Source organism: Typha angustifolia, chromosome 2 (genome assembly GCF_048772165.1).
Source record: "Typha angustifolia cultivar Huaian chromosome 2, ASM4877216v1, whole genome shotgun sequence".
NCBI classification, from domain to species: Eukaryota; Viridiplantae; Streptophyta; class Magnoliopsida; order Poales; family Typhaceae; genus Typha; species Typha angustifolia.
Window position 1 is genome coordinate 5788131 of NC_133240.1, and position 21317 is coordinate 5809447.

The following is a 21317-nucleotide window of genomic DNA, read 5'->3' on the forward strand; positions in this document are numbered from 1 at the left end:
AAAAAAGGGTAATGCTTTCTGTCTCAGTTTTACTAACGAACCTCTGACATATGATTTTACTTTAACCAAATGAAAAGCAGAAGGATGTGAAACTCTCATCTCATGCTGCTTGCTTGATGCTCTCTAATTAAGTACAAATTTCACGTGATACTTAAATTATTAACTTAATTTAGTCAGAGACTGTAAAAGGTTAATGCATTCGATAAATTTAATACAAAGATCAACGCAAAATTAAATTCTAGACACAATTTAAGCATTTAAAAGTATAAAGTCAACAGAAATCTCAGCTTATCTAATTACCCCACTTCTGGTCATTACCTACAAATCCCACGGGAAGACCACCAAATTTCCCTTATTTTTAACCATTGATGAAATCCAAGTTGCCGGTAAACAAATTAAAGCCCATACGGATGCATCATCCACAGCCAATCCAATAACTCCTCTTATCTCTTCCATTCTTTGTCACACTAAATGCTCCCAAAACCCACCGAATAAATTAAGAATAAGGATAGATTGAGAGAGTTACCAAATCAAGATGAGAAATGGGCGTCCGCGAGATCGAGATCTCCGGTCGCTCCCTCACCATCCACGAGCGCGACGACACCCATGACTCCGCCACCGGCCGCGCCCTCACCGGCTCCTGGCTCTGGGACTCCGCTCTCCACCTCGCCCACTGGATGGCCACCTCCTCCTCTTCCTCCCACCCTGACCACGACCTCTCCGGCGCCGCCGTGCTCGAGCTCGGCGCCGGCGCCACCGGCCTCCCGGGACTCTTCGCCGCCGCCTTCCTCAACGCCCGCCGCGTCGTCCTCACCGACGTGGCCCCGCTCCTCCCCGCCCTCTGCGCCAACGTGGAGGCCAATGGATTGTCCGATCGAGTCGAGGTGAAGGAGCTCAGGTGGGGATCGGAGGAGACGAGCCGGGATTTGGTTGAGGGGGAGGAGGTGGATTTGGTGTTGATGTCGGACTTGTGGTACGATAAGGAGGAGATGGTAGGGTTGGGGAGGACGATGAGGGGTGTGTGGGGGAGGAGGACGAAGGGGTGGGCGGCGAGCGAGGTGAGGGATGGGGTGGAGGAGTGCGTGGAGGTTTTGAGAAGCGAGGGGTTCGAGGTGGTGGAGGTGGAGAGGACGAGGAGGAAGTTGATGAGGGGGGCAAGCGAGACCGCGATGTTTGCTGTCTACCATATTACGAGCAACGTCGACTGATGAGAAAAAGTGTGAGTACAGCTCCTTCTTGGCTTTTTTGTTTTATATAGAAAGGATTCCCTGAAACTAAACCAAGAAGCCCGACAAAGTAACACAATACTTCCGCGTCGGAACCGGTGTAGATGGGATCTTTATATAAGATTGAAGTGAATTTAGAGAAGTCTAAGTCTCTCTATAAAAATTTATAAAATTTAATCTAGAATGATTTGTAAGCAGTTTGCAACAGTGTTAGCTTCTCAGTAGATGTGGTTACTAACAGTGTCTCTGATAAGGTCATTTTCTTCGAAGACTAGTGCGTTTCTCTACTGTTAACTGTATGTAGTAGCGCTAGAAACTTAATTTCAATGTTTAGCACATTCGAAAATTAATTTCAATGTTTAGCACATTCGAATTCTACGATTGCTAGCCTCCATCAAAGCCCAGGTCTCCAGAAACAAAGCATTGTTGCATCTAATAGTAGCACCATTTGCAAGAAGTATATCTGAGTTAGAATCTCTAAAAAAAACTAACCTCCTGGTCCATCCAATAAATAGATAAGGAGTTGGATTTCCTGGGATGCTTGTTTTAGTATTAATCTTCAAGTAGTCCATAGTTATTAAAATCATATTTATTTCACTAATATAAACAAGAGTCTTAGATTTTGTTAAACTTACAATTGTTTCGGAAAATCTAGAGATGCCAAAAGGAACTTACAATAATAGCCAAAATTAGGTTTTTTTAATCAGCAAGGGAATTGTTACCTTCTTTAAACTAATATTCCTGAATGAAATCTTCATTGAAGGAGAACTGAGAACCAAAAACCTACATGCTTAAATTCCACATTTGTTTATCAATCTCACAATCAAGGAAAATATGTTGAGCAGATTCAATATCTTGATTATCGATGTCGCATAAGGGAGAATTTGCATCCTATGAGTTAAAAGTCTATCTTTGGTTGGTAGTTGATTTTAAGTCAACTTCCATAAGAAAGAAAAGACTCTCGGGGCAATCAGTAACTGTCAAAGATAATCCTAATTAGTCATGCTTCTATGGCTATCCTTGAGAAGTTTGGCCAAGAATTTATAAGCATACTTCACTAAGGCCTTGCCTCTAGGGTTCCCCGGCTAACACCACGAGTCCCATTGTGAGATAGTAGGTAGCATAATTTCTTGAAAGAGAGCACTCAAAATCTAGTCAAACTAAAGATCCAGTCTATCCAAATTTCAACATCCCTTCTGCATTAATGAAGTCATTATCTTATTACCAAAACTTACATTCATATTTCAGGTAAGTAGGCTTGGGAGAAAGAGGCATAGAAAAGATCCAAGGATCATTCACAATAAAAGTAGTGTTGTCATCACTAATGTATTTAATGGAACCATCACGAAGCACTCTACTAGTATGGAGCAAGTGCTTATACATAGACGAGGTACCTTTCTCTTTAATATTCTTGGCCCAAAATTTTTAATTACTATACTTATACTTTATGAGCTTAACCCACAAGCTATCTTTGTTACCCATAACGCTAGCAATCGTAGAATTCATAAAAGCAATATGAGCATGCAGAAGGTCTTTGATGCTAAGGCCACCAAAATTATTAGGCAAGGTATGCTGTATTTCAATCAATTAAATGAAGCCTATTTTGTCCCCTTGCTCCCAAAAAAATCTTTTAGCACTCTTAGTGATGGTATCAAGAATACCAAAAGGGATCACAGAATAACTAAGCATAAAAGTATACAAAAATTAATAGTAGAGTTAATAAAAGTGAATCTACCCATGTGAGAAAGGGTCTTTCTTCTCCAAGAGTTAGGCTTGCTATTAATTTTATTAATAACACCCAAACAGTCTATCAGAAGAAGAATTTTAAAAAGAGACATTTCAACACCGAAAAACCGAAAAGGGAAGCTACTACAATCAATAAGCAAGGAAATTTTTAATATCCCTACTAATCCGAGGATCACTCCAACTAGGAAGATAAAAAGTAGCTTTGTCTAAGTTAACCTTTTGATTGGTTATTTTACTATATCTGTCAAAAAAAATTTTGATAGTCTCACAGCTAGCAAAAGAGGCTTTAGTAAGGATAACAAAATTATCAGCATATATAAGATAGCAAATATTATAATCATAGCTAATAGGGAAACCAGTAAGAGGACCCTCATCCATACATGCATTCAGCATAACAAAAAGAATGTGCGAAATAATAATAAATAAGTAGGAAGACAATGAGTCACCTTGTCTTATACCGCAGTGACCAACCATCCACTTGGTATAGGTACCATTTATAAGGAAGGAATACATTACCATGGTAATGCAAGCTTTAATTCAGCAAATTCATTTTCTTAAGAGTTTGTAAAGTAGCTTGCTAATTCAAACAGTTATAAGCCTTATTCAAATTTAATTATCAAATAAGGTTCAAAAGATTTATCCTATCCAAGTGAATACACAATGTCATTAGCAAGGAGGATACTATCTTCTATAAATCATCCCATACAAAGGTAGACTACTCAGGAGCAATGTTTTGCACAAGCAAAGGCTAAAAGTCTAGTGACTTTGTTTAGTAAGTAATCGATACGTCACATTGTTGATACAATTTGGGTCTAATTAGATCAAATTATGAGGACATTGGGCTCAATGGATTGAGCATGTTTATTTTTTAATTGATTCATTCTTATGTAAGCCCTTAAGACAAGTCTAGTTAAGTTATGCAAGCTACTAAGGTAAGTTTAATTAAGTCATATAAGCCACTAAGACAAATTTAATTAAGTCATGTAAGCCACTAAAGCAAGTTCAATTAAATCATGTAAGTCTCTTAGATAAGTCCTAGTTAGAGTCGTATAAGCTTTTAAGTCTAAATCCAAGTATGACTCAGTGTACTTGACCTCTTTATATAGAGAGGCTAGCTTTATTCATCCAAGCATTGAGAATTAATTGAGTTTATATATTTTCTTATTCTCGTATTTACCATTTTTATCATAGCTATTAGATTGTCTTTATTATCTTAGGAGTAGATATAAGTTAAAAATCCAAATTCAACCTCCAACCCATAGCCACCATCACATCTAGCAGCTACCCTACCCTACGGCCATCCACCACCACCCTTGGTCGTCCGCCACCCTCCGACGACTACCGCAACATTGGATATTTACCGTTTTACCCCGTTCTAACTTTGCTCCACTATTTTAGTTATATATTTTTATCCAAACATCCGATTGATGTGAAACTAGAATTATTAGAACCCTATCTCGTGAGACTACCACCATCTAAATTTTATAATTTTCTTACATTTAGATCAATCCAAATCTGGTCAGTAACAATTAGTATCAGAGTCGACGTTCCTTAGACAATGGTTAACACGTGATTCAAGATGAACGAGAAAGGAGGGACCATGTGTTACGGACCAGATTTGAAACAATTTGCCCATAGGATGATTTTGAAAATTTATGTGGTATTAGCCTTATGAGATAGGGTTCTAATGGATTTCATTTCACATTAATCGGATGTCTGGATGGAAAGATATAATTAAAATAGTGAAGCAAAGTCAGAACGGGGTAGAATAGTAAATATCAAACGTTGTGGCGGTTGTCGGAGGGTGGCGGACGGCCAAGGGTGGTGGTGGATTGCTGTAGGATAGAGTGGCTGCTGGAGGTGATTGTGGCTATGAGTTGGAGCTACTCCTAGAAAGACAACAACGATTTAACAACTACGGTAAAAGATATGGAAGATAAGTAATGTAAAGTAAATAAACTTAACTTAACTCAATATTCCTTCTGTTCAATTCCCTCATAAATAAAGAAGCCCAGCCTCTTTATATATAGAGGTCGGGTACAATGAGTCCTACTCAGATTAGTGCTAAAGACTTATACGACTCGAACTAAGACTTACCTTAGACTAACCTTAAAGGCTTATACGATTCGAACTAAGACTTACCTTAGAAACTTAATTGAACTTGCCTTAGTGGCTTACATAAATTAACTAGACTTGCCTTAAGTGCTTACATAAGAGATAAACATAACCTAGAGATAAATATGAGTTAACTAAATCAGCCTTCCTTATCCTTCTTAGATTGATTCTTCTTTCTGCCATAGATAGTGTCCAAATCTGGAGAAACCTTGAACACAGAAGTTGTAGATCAGGACGTTTTTTATCTTCTCTAAGTGGTTTCATAATATTTGGTCATTTATGGAATATCCTTTGAATATTTTCTCAAAACTGCATAGAGCTGAATTAATTAACTAACAAATTCTAACCTAATAAGACTCTAATTAAAGCAAATAGGCAGATAAAATAACTAGACTCAATCCATTGAGCCTAATCTCCTTTTGATGTGATCTGATTTGACCCGGTTCGCATCACCATGGAGGACCAAGAACTTATCTCCGTTCCTTTGGGGGTTTCTTCGGCACCACCGCTACCACCAGCAACCACCGACAACGAGCCACCTGCTTGGGCTAAAGCATTGATGAAGTCCATCGACTCATTAAGAGAATCATCGAAGGAGAACTTGCAAGAGATCCAAACCATCATCAAGGACTCGATCCAGGCCTTAATAGAGGCCTTACTGGCCGCCCTCTACCGACCTGCACTACTAGCACTACTAGCCATGACGAAATTCGACAGGACGCAACTAGAAAACTCCACCCATGATGGAGGTGGAGGGAAGCCCAAACCGCGGCCTCGGCCTTTCCTCCAGCTGCAGTGGAGGTTACTTCACCACCATAGTCCCCATCCCTCTCTACCACATCCGATACCTTCCATGAGAACCCCACACCTAAGCGCAGGCTGCCGTTTGCACCAGCACTGGCTGAAAGACTGCCAGCGACAACTGTTTATGCTACAGCAAACTTGTGGCTGGTGCCTGCGGGTTCGACGGTTCCCTAACCATCGGCAGCCACGCTTGGCGTCCTCGGGCCTACTGCCAGCTAGTGGTGGCCGCCGCAGCCGTCAGCAACTGTCAGGTGGTCGAACCAGACAGCCACCATCGCAAGAAGCTACCCTTACATCGGGGAGGCTCTACCGCATCTTCCCATCGCCACCGCTCCCATGTAGTAAGGCCATGGGTCTCTTCTACAACCATTGGGGGACAAGGGACGGGGGACTCATCGGCGATGCGCCATGGCTGTCGCTGCACAAACTCGAGTTTGGCCTTCCGCCGTCGCTTGGACCTATTGGATGGCGACTACCACCGACCACCTATCTTGCCCAACGACCACCGAGGCTATAGCGGCCTGTAGCGGTGCCCTAGGCCAAAATTCAATTTCAACCCTAGGGCTAGGGATATGGCAAGTTCATGAAGAAAATGAAGTACATGATTTCCAAGGTAGGTCAGATTTTTGCGAACCGGTTTGACCATCTCATGCGAACCAATTTGGAACCTATGAACAGGAACCCGAGCATGAGTACGAGTTCAAAGATGAATGGTGGGCTCGCACCATCAGATTGAGCCGAAATCGTGTGCAGCCCACGGGCGACATGAGCCAGACCCGTGGGTCCATGTCCCACGTGACCAGTTTCAATCACGAGGTCACTTGCCCTGCGATGATAGGCCACATTTTTGGATCCAAGCTCTAACTGTCAAGCTTAATTTTCCAAAATTCTCAGAAGGAGACCCACTAGACTAGACCTAACTAGCGGAGCAGTTTTTCATGTACCATGGCATGCCCGACCACCACAAGGTCTAGCTAGCATCATTCCACTTGGAGGGTGTGGCGATTAGGTGGTACAAGTCGACTGAGTGGACTTGACCATTCGAGTCTTGATAGGACTTTGCAGATGCGATTTGTGCTCAGTTCAGTCCGACTATTAGAGTCTTTGTAGAACTTTTGACGAGGTCTTCTCCTTAGCTATTCTGATGGAGTCCAAATTGGATCAGTTGAACCAAATCCGTAAGGAGGAGAGAAGAAAGACGGCCCAAGCTCATAGCCCACTAGAGACTACATCTACCTCAACTCAGCCTATGTAGACAACTCAATCCAACTGCCAGATGATCTCACATCGCTTTGTATCCAATGACTTGGAGGAGCACCAAAGGAAAGGCTTGTGTTTTTATTGTGACGGCCGATTTACCCTCGATCATAAATGCAAGCATCAACTAGCCCACGTCATATTTTTAGGCAGTCACGAAGAGAATGAACTTGAGTCTATTGATTTGCATGATCAGCTCTATGAGTACAAGGACATCAAAGGATTAGTCACCTTGAACATAAGGTGTCAGAAGCGTGGTGGATTGATACGAGCTGGGTCTAATCAGATCGAATCATAAGGACATTGGGCTCGATAGACCAAGCATATTTATCTTTAAATTGATTTATGCTTATGTAAACCCTTAAGGCAAGTCTAGTTAAGTCATATAAGCTACTAAGGTAAGTTCAATTAAGTCATGTAAGCCACTAGGACAAGTTCAATTAAGTTATGTAAATCCCTAAGACAAGTCCTAGTTCGAGTTATATAAGCCTTCAGGGCTAAGTTCGAGTAGGACTTATTGTACTCAGCATATACACATATATATAGAGAGAGAGGCTGGGCTTTATTCATCCAAGCAGTCAAGCATTGAGAATTAATTGAATTTAGTTATTTTCTTATTCTCACATTTGCTATTTTTATCATAGCCGTTAGATCGTCTTTATTTTTTTAGGAGTAGATCTAAATTAGAAATCCAAATTCTACCTCCAACCCACAGTCACCATCACCTCCAACAACCACCCTACTATACGGCCATCCATTACCACTCTTGGCCGTTTGCCACCCTACGACGACTGTTGCAACGTCGGATATTTATCGTTTTACCGCGTTCTAACCTTACTCCACTATTTTATTTTTATTTTTTTTATCTAGACATCTAATTGACGTGAAACTAGAGCCACTAGAACCCTATCTTGTGAGGCTACCACCACCTAAATTTTCATATTTTTCTTACGTCTGTATCAATCCAAATCTGGTCGATAACAATTACATAAAGAAATGGGGCAAATTAAGAGATTCTAGCTAGGTTCAACTTTTCAGGAATAAGTATAATTAAGGTCTAGTTCCACGAGTTGAAATTCTCTCAAAGCCTTGCTGACGATTGGATGAATATTGGTCTAGTTGCTTTTATAAGATTCCACATGATATCTATCAAGTCTTAAAGATTTGCCAAAGAGGCATACTCCATAAAACACTTTTAATTTCATCATCCAAAAATGGCACAATCAAATCATCATGACAATGGGAAGGCATAGAAGGTAATCCCTCTCCATCCCCAGTTAGAAACATGTTCATCATTATGGATGACCCAAAGATTAAAAGTTAATAAAACCATAATTGATAGCTTCAAAATCAGAAATTCGTCCACCAAACTCAAGAAGTAAAGAAAGAATCCTATTGCATCGTTTCTTGATCATAGTGGAGAGATGAAAATAATAAGAATTTGGTCCCCCTTTTCAACCCACAAATCCCTACTATTAGAGTGCCATTTAGTTTCAACTTGCCTCAAGAGGACAGCATGGCAGTCGTTGAGAAAAGTAAGGTTAAAGTTTAAGAGAGGAACAGTATGAACCATCGTATCGACCTTTTCAAGATGAATAATTTAGTCATTCAAAGCATTAATCTAGTATTCAAATTTACCTAGGTCATGTTTGTTCCAAAATCTAACAATTTTCTTGACATCGTCGAGCTTATAATATAAGGAATTATTGCCAACAAAAATAGTAAGGGAATCAAAGGCAACTTTCATAATATTTTCTATTTAGGATAATCAAACCAAAAATACTCAAATCTAAAAAATCTTTTGATGAAGCAAGACTGAGGTTAATGTCAATATGAAGAGGCATGTGATTAGAGGCTGCTCGACTAAGACAAGACGCAATAGCATATTGAAAGGAATCTAACCAAGTAGGATAACAAAGGTGCGATCAAGCCTACATCAGATCCTACTTTCATTTGGGTGATTATTATACCAGGTAAAACGAGAACCCTGAAAATCAAAGTCCACTAAATTTGCAAAGCCAACACAATTAGCAAAGTCCTTATATTTTAGTATCTAGGGTGAAGAATTTTCCTCCTATTTTATCATAGCATTAAGAAAAATACTAAAGTCACCCACAACCCACAGTAAACTAACATTACAAAAAAAATAGTTAAATCGTCCAAAAGAACTTTCCTAGTAACGCAAGAAGTGCTACCATAAATATCTAACTAAATTATTCCTCATTAAATACACTCTAAGTCGTGACCTAATTTTATTTTTTTCTGACTTGATATGATAGCAGGACACTTTGGCCATTTTTACACTTACGGTTAAGTTAACTAATATGAATGATTACAACAATAGAATATTTTGTTATACGTTTACTATTAAATAAATTAATATTTCACTCATAAGTACCTGTGAAGAAAAGAAAAGCTTTTAAGGGTATCCGTGCAAAAATCAAGTGTTTTGAAAGGCATAACATATAAATAAGATATTTTAGAGGGGCATAAAAGCAAAAAGAAAAGAAAACCTCTAATTAATTGCTCTTCTTATAGTGGGGAACGCGGACCAAACAATAACCCGAGCTCTTCTATTGCGGCCGACCTGCAACCGGTGGTTTGACTACTTTTTTCTTTTTCTTTTATTTTTTTTCTTTTCTCTTTCTTTTTTATGGACTGACCGCCTACAACAAAGGTCTTCGGGAAGTTAACCCAAGTTACGTTTTCCGAGGAGGGAAAGAAACCAGAAGCTCTACAGCGAATCCCGATTACCCCTACAAAGAGGTGACAGAAATACACAGAGCCCAAATCCAACGTTTCTCTTTTAGATATATATATATATATATATATATTTTACTTTTTATCTTATGTTTCTCTTTGGAATTACTTGTCTAGCTCATAGGAGACTTGTTCATTAGGTCCGAACCATTAAGGCCCTAATTTTAAGTTCGGCCCGAGTCCAAAATAGTAATAGGCGGTATGGGATAAACTTTTGTTCGTGCAGTTTCGCCCGTTATGCCTACCCTACCAACGGCCTGACCTATTATGCTCGCCCTTTCTTATGATTTTTTAGTCTCGCCTCAAATATTTAGTTAATTGTATATTACTATGTAAGTAAACTAATTGAAATGTTTTCATCGGAGGCTAATTACACTTAGTCCATTATCATATATGATAGTTTTATAACCCAACCTATTATATCCGGCCCGAGCGCGATATCTCAAGGGTTAGTGAGCAGTAATATGCTATAATACTCTAGGCCGACTTGTACCGACCGAGCCTAAGTAATTAGGGGATCAAGTTGTAAACAAATTCTTGAGCATGGTCTGAATCTGACCTAGGCAGTAGATTTTGATTTAAAGATATATTTTAGAATAAAAAAACTTAATTTAATTTCACGTTAAGCTGTTTGGTTTTCAAAGAATAAAACAGATAAGTGATATAATAAAAAAAATATGAAATAAGATGGTGTTTAATTATGATACTTTGAATAAGAGATAAGATATTCAAAATGGCTTTATTAAAATTTTCTAATTTATTGTAAATAATTTTTTATTATTCTTTTGGAGAAAGGTAAGAAATGGGCTTAAAATTAAATATAAATTTCTATTTTATTTTATTACTATTATAGTATCTTTTCATGATTATCTTTACAATTGTTGGCTAGAAAATAATTTGGCTTAATTTATCATAATTTACACAATATAAATGTCATTATATATAGCACCACAAATGATCATCACATATCAAAATAGTTTTACTATAAAATATATTCTAATATATTACAAAGCATATTATAATTATATTTATAATATTCAACCAGAATCTCTCATAATATATCACCATAAATAGTATATAAATAAGTGAGAGCAAATTAGCGATTTGTGTTTTGGAATAAGTTCCTGAGACATTTTAAGAAAAATATCTAAAATAAAACCCAAGAGAAAGATATCATAAATAAGGATTTATTCTATTTTCTTATCCCGCATTTGGTACTAGTTTTTTTAAAATAAAGGGTGTTTATTCTAAAATAATCTACTTATTCTACTCAACCAAATAGCCTCTTAGGGACCTATAAGTCACATATGTAACTGGTTTAACCACAATTATCGAAATCAAATCAGATCTTATGGTCGGACTAGTAAATCAATGAATCGAGTATCAAGTGAATTCAATTTGGCTATCTAATTGAAAAAGATCGAGCTATTAAAAACAAGCAATTTATTGATTTAAACCGATGAACTATGCAACTCAGACAAAATTTTGCGAACCAACTAGGTTGCTAAGTTTTCCAAAATTACCTAGTTGTCTATAGTAATTTTTCTTTTCTTTATCCTAAGGGTTATTTTGTTAGGCATTCCTCCCTCAAACTTTGTTTTGTATTAGTACGCTTCTACTTTTGTCTAAATTGTAAATATAAATAGCCAAACATCATTAGCAAAGATGACAAAATACTTAGGTGGTTGAACTAACCCATATACAGGTGGTTGAACCGACTTGCATGTGTTTGCCATACTAGGTGCATTAAAACTACATCATGCTTGTCCATCATGATCGTGTATGGCCTAGCGATGCTTAGCTAGCAATCGCAACTATCCATGGTGTCTTTCATGCTGGTCATTGTTTTCAAATTAGTTTCTCCTTCATTATCTTGTTGCGGTTTAGTCATCCTATGAAAGTGTCACCTCAGAGGGTTATAAACCCTAGATAAATTAAGTCGATCGCAAGTCGAAGTCAAGGCTAGTGCACCCATGGACTTAGTGAATTCACGCCAATTGGAGCTCTCGGATGATATTTGGATCATACCATGACAAGGTGCACCCAATCTAAAACTCTTTAGTATTTATTGATGTAGCCCAATGTAGGGGTACATCTGATCAGATCTTAGCCAACCAAAAGAAGCACCCGATTTGGACCGGAAGCGATGCATAGTGACGCTATTAGGTGCACAACATAGCAATTAAGGATGTTCTTGGCATTACTTCTCCTGCGGGTGTTTTCCACATTGATCACCTTCAACTTAGCAAGGGTTGAGCTCATCATGGGAATTAAGGACTTGATATTTGGATCAGTTGTATTTCTTCTTGTGAACATGGCTTGTGGTGGACATGTCGGTGAATATTGTTTGAATACCATTTAATGCAGACCGACTTGGGGGTACTTGAGCTCTAATAGCAATGAAATCTACTACAAACAATAAATAAGGTCCATGTTCCTGTCCAAATGCGGTGTGCACCAAGCTTGGGCTAGCGCTAGTATTGCTGATTTTAAAAGTAGTGTGAGTGCACCAATATAAATTGGTAAGTATACTGAGACTAATTTGATGATCTATTGTAGATAAGACTTTAGATGGGACTTTTAGGGATTGTAGGAGGCCATGGGCATGTTTGGACTGAAGGGAGAGTAATGGAAAGGCTTAATTAGGAGATGAGATGATCTAGGATTGGGATATGGTAAATTGATAGCTAAGCAAATGTGAGTGATAATAGAATGTGACTAAAGTCAAGAATCTGATACAACTAGTGATGGAGGCTAGTCATAGGGTGGGGATGATGATGGAGTGAAGATTAAGTGGTTAATAGAATTGGCTTGGTAGTAGAAGATGGTGGTGGCTTACAAATGTGATAGATAGCTGAAGACTATGATTGGCCTATACTCATGATAATAACAACAAGAAATTGAAATGATTAAAACAAAGAGATACAAGAGGGACAAGTCAGAAATGAAAGAGATGATTAGTGCTAAAAGATATAGAAAAATAGAAGATATAATAATTTATTCAATCATTAATTGCATGCTTAAGATACAAATCACTAGGCCCTTTTTTTAGATAATAAAACAAAGAATCATAAAACTACATAAGAAATAAACTACAAAGAATGATCTCTTAGATTGGATTACTATACCATCCCAAATAGAGTCTAAATTTGAAGAAAATTCGAACATAAATAAGTATAGATCATGATGTCATAGATCTAATCCATCTTGTTTCATATTTTTCAAACACTATATGAATATTTTATGATTATTCTCTCTGAATTGTAAATTATAAATTCCTCTAATTCAGAGACTCAAGCTAATTCACACTCAAACTCAGTCTCAATTCATACTTGGACAATATCATTGAAAAATCCCAATAACCATAGAGCCAAATTCGTGTCAGAACCGATTACTAATAATAATAGCAATTACAAAAAGCTCACAAATCATCTATCGATTTTCATGACTTACAATAACAATAGTGCGGTTGACTTGGGTCGATTGGATTAATAGTTCGGTAATGCGGTTGATTTAGACGAGCAGTTCGATAGCGTTTAGCAATTGTTTGATGACGTTTGGTTCGGAGCAATTATTCGGAAAAGCACATTGCTCTTACTATATTTATTAAATACTTGGTAAAACCTAAGTGTATATGTATCTAGGGAGAGTTGGCCTTTTAGCCAACCTATATCTAGCTTTAATGAGAAAACAAAAAAACAACAACAATAATAATAACAATATCATTCTTGTGAAACAAAGAGAGGGTAAGTAACCAACCCATCTAAGTAAGGCTTGACATAGAAAAGGGAAACCATTAAAGATAGGAAAACAGAAGAAGTAAACCCTAAGCCCACTGGAATATCACGTGCAGTCAGACTGATTTATTCCTCGCTTCCAAACCCCTCTCAATGTGTGTCAGCTTCATTTGATCTTTTAATCATACCCCTCGTTTTAAAAGCAGGCCTCTGACCTTTTGCTTTGGAGGTGCTTCTCTTTTCACTAAAATTTATTCCAGTGTTTTAGTTACATATTAATAAGTTCACTATTTCTTTTTTTATAATAATATAGACCATTTTGAGATATTATTAATCTTTCAAGTCAAAACCTCCCCAAATATTTCTATCTTAGTCGTGTTAACGAGTCACGAAAATCTCCTGGCCAATTAATTTATTCGCAGTAAAGAACCAAAGGAAGGGTCGATATATATTAATATAAATCCCCCCCTCCCCCTCGGCCCATAGCCAATCTGCATCAATTACCGTGTACTTCTCGTGGGGCCCATCTGTCAGCCAACCATTTACTGTTGACTGTACCAAAAGGAGTGTCACCGTCGCCTCGATCCCGCTCTCTCGGTGCTCATAGGTAGCAGACGAATTTACATAAAACAACAAATACTAGATCGAATTTGCAATTCAACCCCTTAGTTTCACTATTTGCAGATCACCCCTACTGTTTAGTAAAGTTACATGAGACGAGAAAATTTGACTTATTTATATTTAAATTTAAACTATCGTGAAACACAAAATTATAAATAATTGAATAAGTTTTCCACTCTTTTCTATCCTATTTGGCCAAATAATGGTGGAATAAGAGATAATCTTTCTACGTATTTAAAATATTATTGATAAGATAATGACAAAAATAAATATTATATAATATTAGAGGCATTGAAAAATTTATGATACAAATAAAATTATTGAGGTAAAATAAATTTATGCGTAAAGACGGGGATAAAAATATAATATTTACCTCCGTAATCATGCCAATACACCATTCCTCTGCTTTTATTGTACGGAAGTTCACCATAGTCATGAGTAATCATTCATTTAGAGACAAATGATTCAGTATTTACCTTTAGTTTCCCTTTTTTTCTTTTAATCCAATGCTCGAGATTGCACGAGTACGTTTATTATTACCGGAAGTACCGGTTGCCCCCAGAGACATAAGATATACTAGTGTTAATTTTCATTATTTTATATCATGATTGTTCCCTTTTTTTCCTCACTTAATTTGAACGGCTGCCATAGTCTTAGATTTATGAAATATTAGAGGTACGTACTAAATTATTTGCCTAAAGTTTGCTTTGATTTTTGTGACCAACGTAAGGGAAGAAAATAATATACTATTCTATTCTTCAGATGTTAGTGGATTATCTGTTTTTCCGAGTCATATATTTTTATCATTCTTATGGAGTTATCTTAGATATTAATTTCAAAATGTTAAATATAAAGCATAATATATATATATTGTTATCTAATAATTTGAGTTTTTTAAGTCAAGTAGTTTTATTAAGCTAAATAAGGATGAAAAGGTGATAAATTATGTTATCAAAATAAAAAAGGTTATAAATTAAACATAACCGAGGTGCTTTGCTCAGTTTAGATAATCTATAATGTTCTACTTCAAGCTGTAAATTAGGTGAAATGTAGGGTGTTATTCGCATACTTTACCGAGTAAAATCTGGTCAGGTGATAGCTGACTTTAGTTAGGTAGTTACATAACCCAGGTGCTTTGCTCATTTTACTTGCATAATATACAATATTATTCTTCAAACTGTAAATATTGTTAACTGTAAGGTCTTATTCGCAAACTTTTCCAAATAAGTATTGGAATGGAGGGCCGGCCTCTAAGGAGGGGTTCAAGAAGTCGTTTTGGTCATGGGGAAGAAGGGTGGGAGCTCATGGCTAACCGCCGTCAAAAGAGTGTTCAGATCTCCCTCCAAGGAGCCGAACCAAGAAGAAGACGAGAAGGTATCAAGTCGATCACTCTCCTCTTCTCCACCTCCTCTACTTCTCTTGCTTAATTTACCTTCTCTGCTCCTCTTCCAACCATGGCGCTCGTAGCACAAGAGAGATAAGAGGAGATGGCTATTCCGCAAGTCTACCTCCCACGAGAACCAACAAGAGCAGGAAGCGAGGGCGGCCGCCCATCTCACACCAGAGCAGAGGCACGCCATTGCGCTGGCCATGGCGACGGCAGCCACGGCTGAGGCCGCCGTCGCCACCGCGCAAGCGGCGGCGGACATGCTCCGCCTCGCTCGGCCTTCTTCCTCCGTTAGAGAACACTACGCCGCCATTGTGATCCAGACTTCCTTTAGGGGCTACTTGGTAAGAAACTAACAACCCATTTGGGTTTTTAAAGTTAGAAATAGTGGTCATAACTATAGCTTCTTGTTGGTTGATGGGGATTAAGGCGAGGAGGGCATTGAGAGCTCTCAAAGGTTTGGTTAAGCTCCAAGCTCTTGTTCGAGGCCACAATGTAAGGAAGCAAGCAGATATGACATTGAGATGCATGCGTTCTCTGGTGAGAGTCCAAGCTCGAGTGCGGGGCCAACGTATGAGGTTATACCAAGAAGCCGCTTCTTGTAGCAGTAACAATTATTCCATTAGCAGTGATTCCAAGAACATCGAGGAGTTCGCGGAGAGGAGATCCATGGCAAGGAATCCTTTACTTTAGTTGTTTAATATACTCAAGGAGAACTTTTTCTTCTCTTCTGATTTCAAAAGCTGGGTTCTTTGTTTAAGGAACGGTCAAGAGATGTGAGTAGCTTTGCAGTCGAGGAGATCAAAGCTATGATACAGAGAAGAAAAGATGCCACCTTGAAACGCGAGAAAGCTATCTCTTGTGCATTCTCCCATCAGGTAATATATCTACTTTTATTAAAGTTTAAAACTTTAATCTCTTATCCCCTCTATTTTATTCTATTTTAACACTTATTTTTGGTTCCATTCGAAAGATGTGGAAAAACCCATCTCCCTCGATTGACGAGGAAGCTTGGATCGTATCAAGGTCGTCTTTTGACAACAAGAGCAGCACCATTAGAAGGATCTCCACCGACCGTCGAGACCAAATCAAGACCTTGGAGGTCGACAACCAAAGAAGAGGACAACAACGAGAACAAGAACAAGAACCAAACTCTCCTCTCCGCTCCCCTGCGACTCCCTCCCCTTCCAAGTCCACGTCTTTGCAGGTGCGTTCTTCGAGCCCTCGCCTGCCGAACTACATGGCGTCGACGGAGTCGGCGAAGGCGAGGCTGCGCTCGCAGAGCGCGCCACGGCAGCGCCCGGACACGCCGGAGAGGGAGAAGAGTAGCTCTGCGAAGAAGAGGCTATCTTTCCCAGAGATGGACTCGCAGGGGCGTTGCGAAGACTACTCGCAGAGCTTGAGGAATCCCAGCTTTAAGAGCGTGGTTGAGTACTTCATCTCCGAGCAGAGGTCGGCTATGCCGTCCCTGTGCAATGAGAGCGGCGGTGGAGACGCGTCGCCGTCGTCGTCGATGGCTGAGCTGAGGAGGTGGCTTAGGTGAGCAAGGAATGAAGATGGTGAGACTTGGTATTTTTGTTATGATCAGAGTTGGTAATGGTGGCGGTGAATGGAGCATTTACTTTGTTGCAGTTTGGAATTTGGTGGGAGATTTTGTTGGTCCTGATCACTTGTTATATAGTTGAAAGTTTAGTATATGACTTGAACTGAGTATAATAATAAGTAATACAAATCAAATAGTGGATTTAAAATAGAAAAGGGACGAATCCTTTGAGGTACAATTCAGAGCTAAAGCCCATCTCAACTAGTATATATATATATATATATTTCGAAAGAAAGAAAAGGACTAGATAAATTAATCACTCTAATTACAAAATACTTAACTAACATTTGAGGCCAGAATTTGTACGAGTTGCTCTAAGGGAGTGCTTCTGTCCCAAGTACAATTATAACCTGTGAGAGATGATCATCAGATTGGTCAAATGGGCTTGTGCCTCTGTTTGCCGGCTCACCCACTAATTATAACCCTGGTCGAATAGTTGGAATAGGTTAGTAAATCTTGGGTTCATCCAGGTCTCTTTGATATGCTAATCTGAGCAAAATACAATTTTTTTTTTAATTCCCCTTTCCTTCCTTAGCTATAAGATGTAAACTATTTAATCCGAAAAATATAAATGCTCATAAATGATTGATTAATTAACTATTGAATCACAATTAATCATCTATAATTATATTTAGTAGCTTAAATGGTTCAAACAAGAGACCATTTTGGAACATTGTTTCAACATTTCTGCAGCTGTGTGGATAAAACTTCGACCAAGTTATACCAGTTCTCCAAGCATGTAAAAGTAGAGATAACTCCATGAATAGGGCACATACTTCCTTGAATTGAAGATCTCGTTCAAGTACAAAAGCATAGTTTAGCAACCAGCATATATATATATATATATCCAATTTGTTATTTTGATTAGGGGTGTTCATGGGCCGACCCAAGTTTAGGTTGGGCAAAATCGAGTCAATTTTGGGCCAGGTCAGGCCTATGTTGAACTCGAGGGTTATTCAATATGTAGGCTGTAAATTTGAATCTCGAATGGGACGAGGGGGCATTTGGAGCCCGGTGGAGCTCTAACCGGGCTCTATATGGAGATGATTTACCAGAATATTAAACATCTATTGCTTTTATTATGTTTGATTAATTTCTACTTATTTTAGGTAATGTAATTTTGATATTTTTAGTTAATGACATGTAATGTTTATTTCAATGTTTATTTTGTGTAATGTAATTTCGATGCGTTTAATTAAAAAATTAGTAATTTAAAATTACTTCTAAAACTATTGAATATTAATCTTATTTTAAAGATCTCGATGAGAGTTTTCTAACCATATATTTTTTAATAAAAAATAATAACGCTAAGATGATCTATTAAGCAATTTAAAATAGCTAATATAATAATATATATTATATTATTATTATTATAATATATATGGAGCCTGGTGCATTGGAGTGCACCGGGCTCTTGCTCCATTTTTGGGCTCCAAATATGGAGCAAGAATTGGAGATGCTCTAAGAAGTTTTAGGGGTAGGATGCCAGCTTAGTAGTCCTACTTTTGGTTAAAATATTTTACTATCTTGCATGTTTGTGGCAAGAGACGAGATAAAAGGTAGGAGTGATTAGGGTGTGTTAAGTTGTATAGGACCCGAACTTCGAATTTCATGTTCATAGACATCCTTCTTCCTTCCAATAGCGAGTCTTGGCCAGGGAATTGATTGTGCCGCCCCTTAATCCTCTGTTTTCATATAGTTTCACTGAACTTCCATACACCGATCGATTGTACGCTAGCTTGACTACGTGCGAGCCGGGTTTAGAGCAATCCAACCACAAAATTAAAAGAATATTTTTGGTGTAGAAAGTCTCAAATTTAGGATTCGGATGTAATTTCTCATTAAGTGCATGTCTTAGCTAATACAAAACGAGGGTTTCAAATTAGAAGAGTCCTTTACTCCTTTTTGTTTGGCTCGCTTATTCATTTTCTTGATAAGTTTTCTTGTCATGGCAAGCTTTTGCATTTTCCCACTCTCATAGGGCCAGTTATCACTCCCGTTTTCTGATGGGAGATTTGAGCTGCTCTAACAAGCTTTTTATTTCTTTTTTTGAGTAGTGGGTATGGGAACCCACTGTACCAACACGATTGGCTAGTGTTGCAACTCACTTTCCTTTCAGATTGAATAAAAGGGGGATAACTCATCCCTAGGCTTATTCCAAAGATTACATATTTTTTGAGATTACTAATCTTATATTATAATTTTAGTCTATCGTTTGGTTTATACAAGACTATTTATGGGATAACTAAATAAAAATATATTATTATCCTCAGTAAAGAAAATTAATAATATCAATTTCTATTTTAAATTATTGTTGACTACTTACAAATTTATATTATATCATTAAATATCATTAAATTATATTATGTTAATTATCAAAATTAATCATGTTCTTGAGCTCTCCCATTCAAATGCCTAAGGGTCGGTCGAACGCCTAACATTGGTTGTCCTTGAGCAGGAGCATTCAAATGTCGGAATGCAGGAACGCTGGAACGAAACTGTTATTTAAACTAATCTTTTACATCATACTCTTTATATAAATATATCAACATAATTAATATAAGATTTTGTTCACTTAATTGTCGATGAAATAATGTTAGATTGAATAAAACAAAAAAAATATATAAATCCAAGAAAAGAAATGATAAGTAAACATGAAAAACACGGCCATGATTATTTTATTAATTAACATAGAAAACCTCTTTGTTTGTCATTGAGAAAAAGACTATCTATTCGTCCAAACCTCATCAACGTATATTATATCATTTCTAGAAATAAGAAGTATTTATAGGCTTCCACACACTCCATCGTATAAGGTGAAGTTCACATCTACTACACGAAGTCCATCTCAATTAACTACTCCATAATTAAATATTCTTTGCATCTAGTTCGTTGTATGTCGTCGTAGATCACTCTCAAATGCGATGGATAGTCGATGCAGACAACTCAATTGCGTCTGTGGACTTTTCTTTAAAAAAAAGAGAAGAAGATAACAGAGTCTGATTCAATCGGTTCTATTTTATATCGGACTAGTTTTATTGTATATAGATTTAGATTTGCCTATAGTTTATATCCGAGTCCAAATAGGTTTATCTAAGTACCCAAACGGAGTTTATCAATTGTCTTATAAATTTGCCTAACAATTTATTTTTATGGTTTTACGAGTTTTTTATTTTTAGGGATTTTTTTAACAAAATTGCTACCGAAAAATTATGGTTTTCACCCTATATTTTTACTATATGTAAATCAAATCTTATATTTTAGCAAATATGTGTAGAAAACACTCTGAGTTAGATTTAAATTAACAAGTTAAGAATATTTCATTAAGTAGAAATATATTCTTTCTAAAATAACTAAAATACCTTTAGTATGACTTAGGTGAAGGTATTTTCCTAATTCTCTTAGTATAGTTAATTTAACCCAGATATTTAATTAAGTTTAACTAACCGACTTAATAATAAGATGTTTTCTACACATATTCACTAGATTATATAGCTCGATTTATAAATAATAAAAATATCAGGTGTAAATCATAATTTCGTCAAAAGGTAGAGTGTTATATGCAAATTTTCTAAAATATTATTATTACTATTAAAATCTTAACTCTTTTGTAATTACAATTGTTGTTAATTTTTAACAGTATATTCCTAAGATACTATTATCAAAGTTAACAAACATATTTAAATATCTAAAACATCCTTATTTTATCCTTAATTTTTGAATTTTGGAAGGTAAAATATTTATTAATAATTTGTGTCTTATTTCAAAGAAGATATTTGTGGTATTTCCAAAGTTTTTAGTGACAATTATGTAAATATAATTCTTTTTTTGTCTCCATGTATTAAACGAATATGTTAATCATTTTTGGTTTCAAGAGAATAGTCAATCTTCTAGATTAATTTTAACTAATACAAATCTCTGTGCTAATTTGCCTTTAGAGCAACTCCAACCGAGCTCCAAATTCTAAATTTGGAGCCTGGTTGAGCTCCAATAGGGCTCTAAAAGCAACTCCAACCGGGCTCCAAATTTCAAATTTGGAGCCCGGTTGAGCTCCAATGGAG

The 21317-nt window shown here is 37.2% G+C and overlaps 2 protein-coding genes across 2 annotated transcripts; both read left to right on the top strand.

Moving 5' to 3' along the window:
* The first annotated feature begins 259 nt into the window (after window positions 1-259).
* LOC140768532 (uncharacterized) lies at window positions 260-1518 on the top strand. The gene has a single exon (XM_073108846.1). The coding sequence runs from the start codon at window positions 543-545 to the stop codon at window positions 1206-1208; it is 666 nt and encodes a 221-aa protein (XP_072964947.1). The 5' UTR covers window positions 260-542; the 3' UTR covers window positions 1209-1518.
* Window positions 1519-15532: 14014 nt separating this feature from the next.
* LOC140775055 (protein IQ-DOMAIN 17-like) lies at window positions 15533-17359 on the top strand. The gene is made up of 5 exons (XM_073118299.1): window positions 15533-15640; window positions 15734-15997; window positions 16083-16325; window positions 16415-16531; window positions 16627-17359. Exons 1-5 carry the CDS (start codon window positions 15548-15550, stop codon window positions 17194-17196), a joined length of 1287 nt encoding a protein of 428 aa, XP_072974400.1. The 5' UTR covers window positions 15533-15547; the 3' UTR covers window positions 17197-17359.
* Window positions 17360-21317: the final 3958 nt, after the last annotated feature.

Excerpts from the sequence above, each read along its gene's own strand:
- LOC140768532 (XM_073108846.1), top strand. The coding sequence starts at position 543 with ATGGGCGTCCGCGAGATCGAGATCTCCGGTCGCTCCCTCACCATCCAC.
- LOC140775055 (XM_073118299.1), top strand. The coding sequence starts at position 15,548 with ATGGGGAAGAAGGGTGGGAGCTCATGGCTAACCGCCGTCAAAAGAGTG. Across the intron at positions 15,998-16,082 it reads CTTCCTTTAGGGGCTACTTG|GCGAGGAGGGCATTGAGAGC; the intron begins GTAAGAAACTAA and ends ATGGGGATTAAG. Across the intron at positions 16,326-16,414 it reads TCGCGGAGAGGAGATCCATG|GAACGGTCAAGAGATGTGAG; the intron begins GCAAGGAATCCT and ends TCTTTGTTTAAG.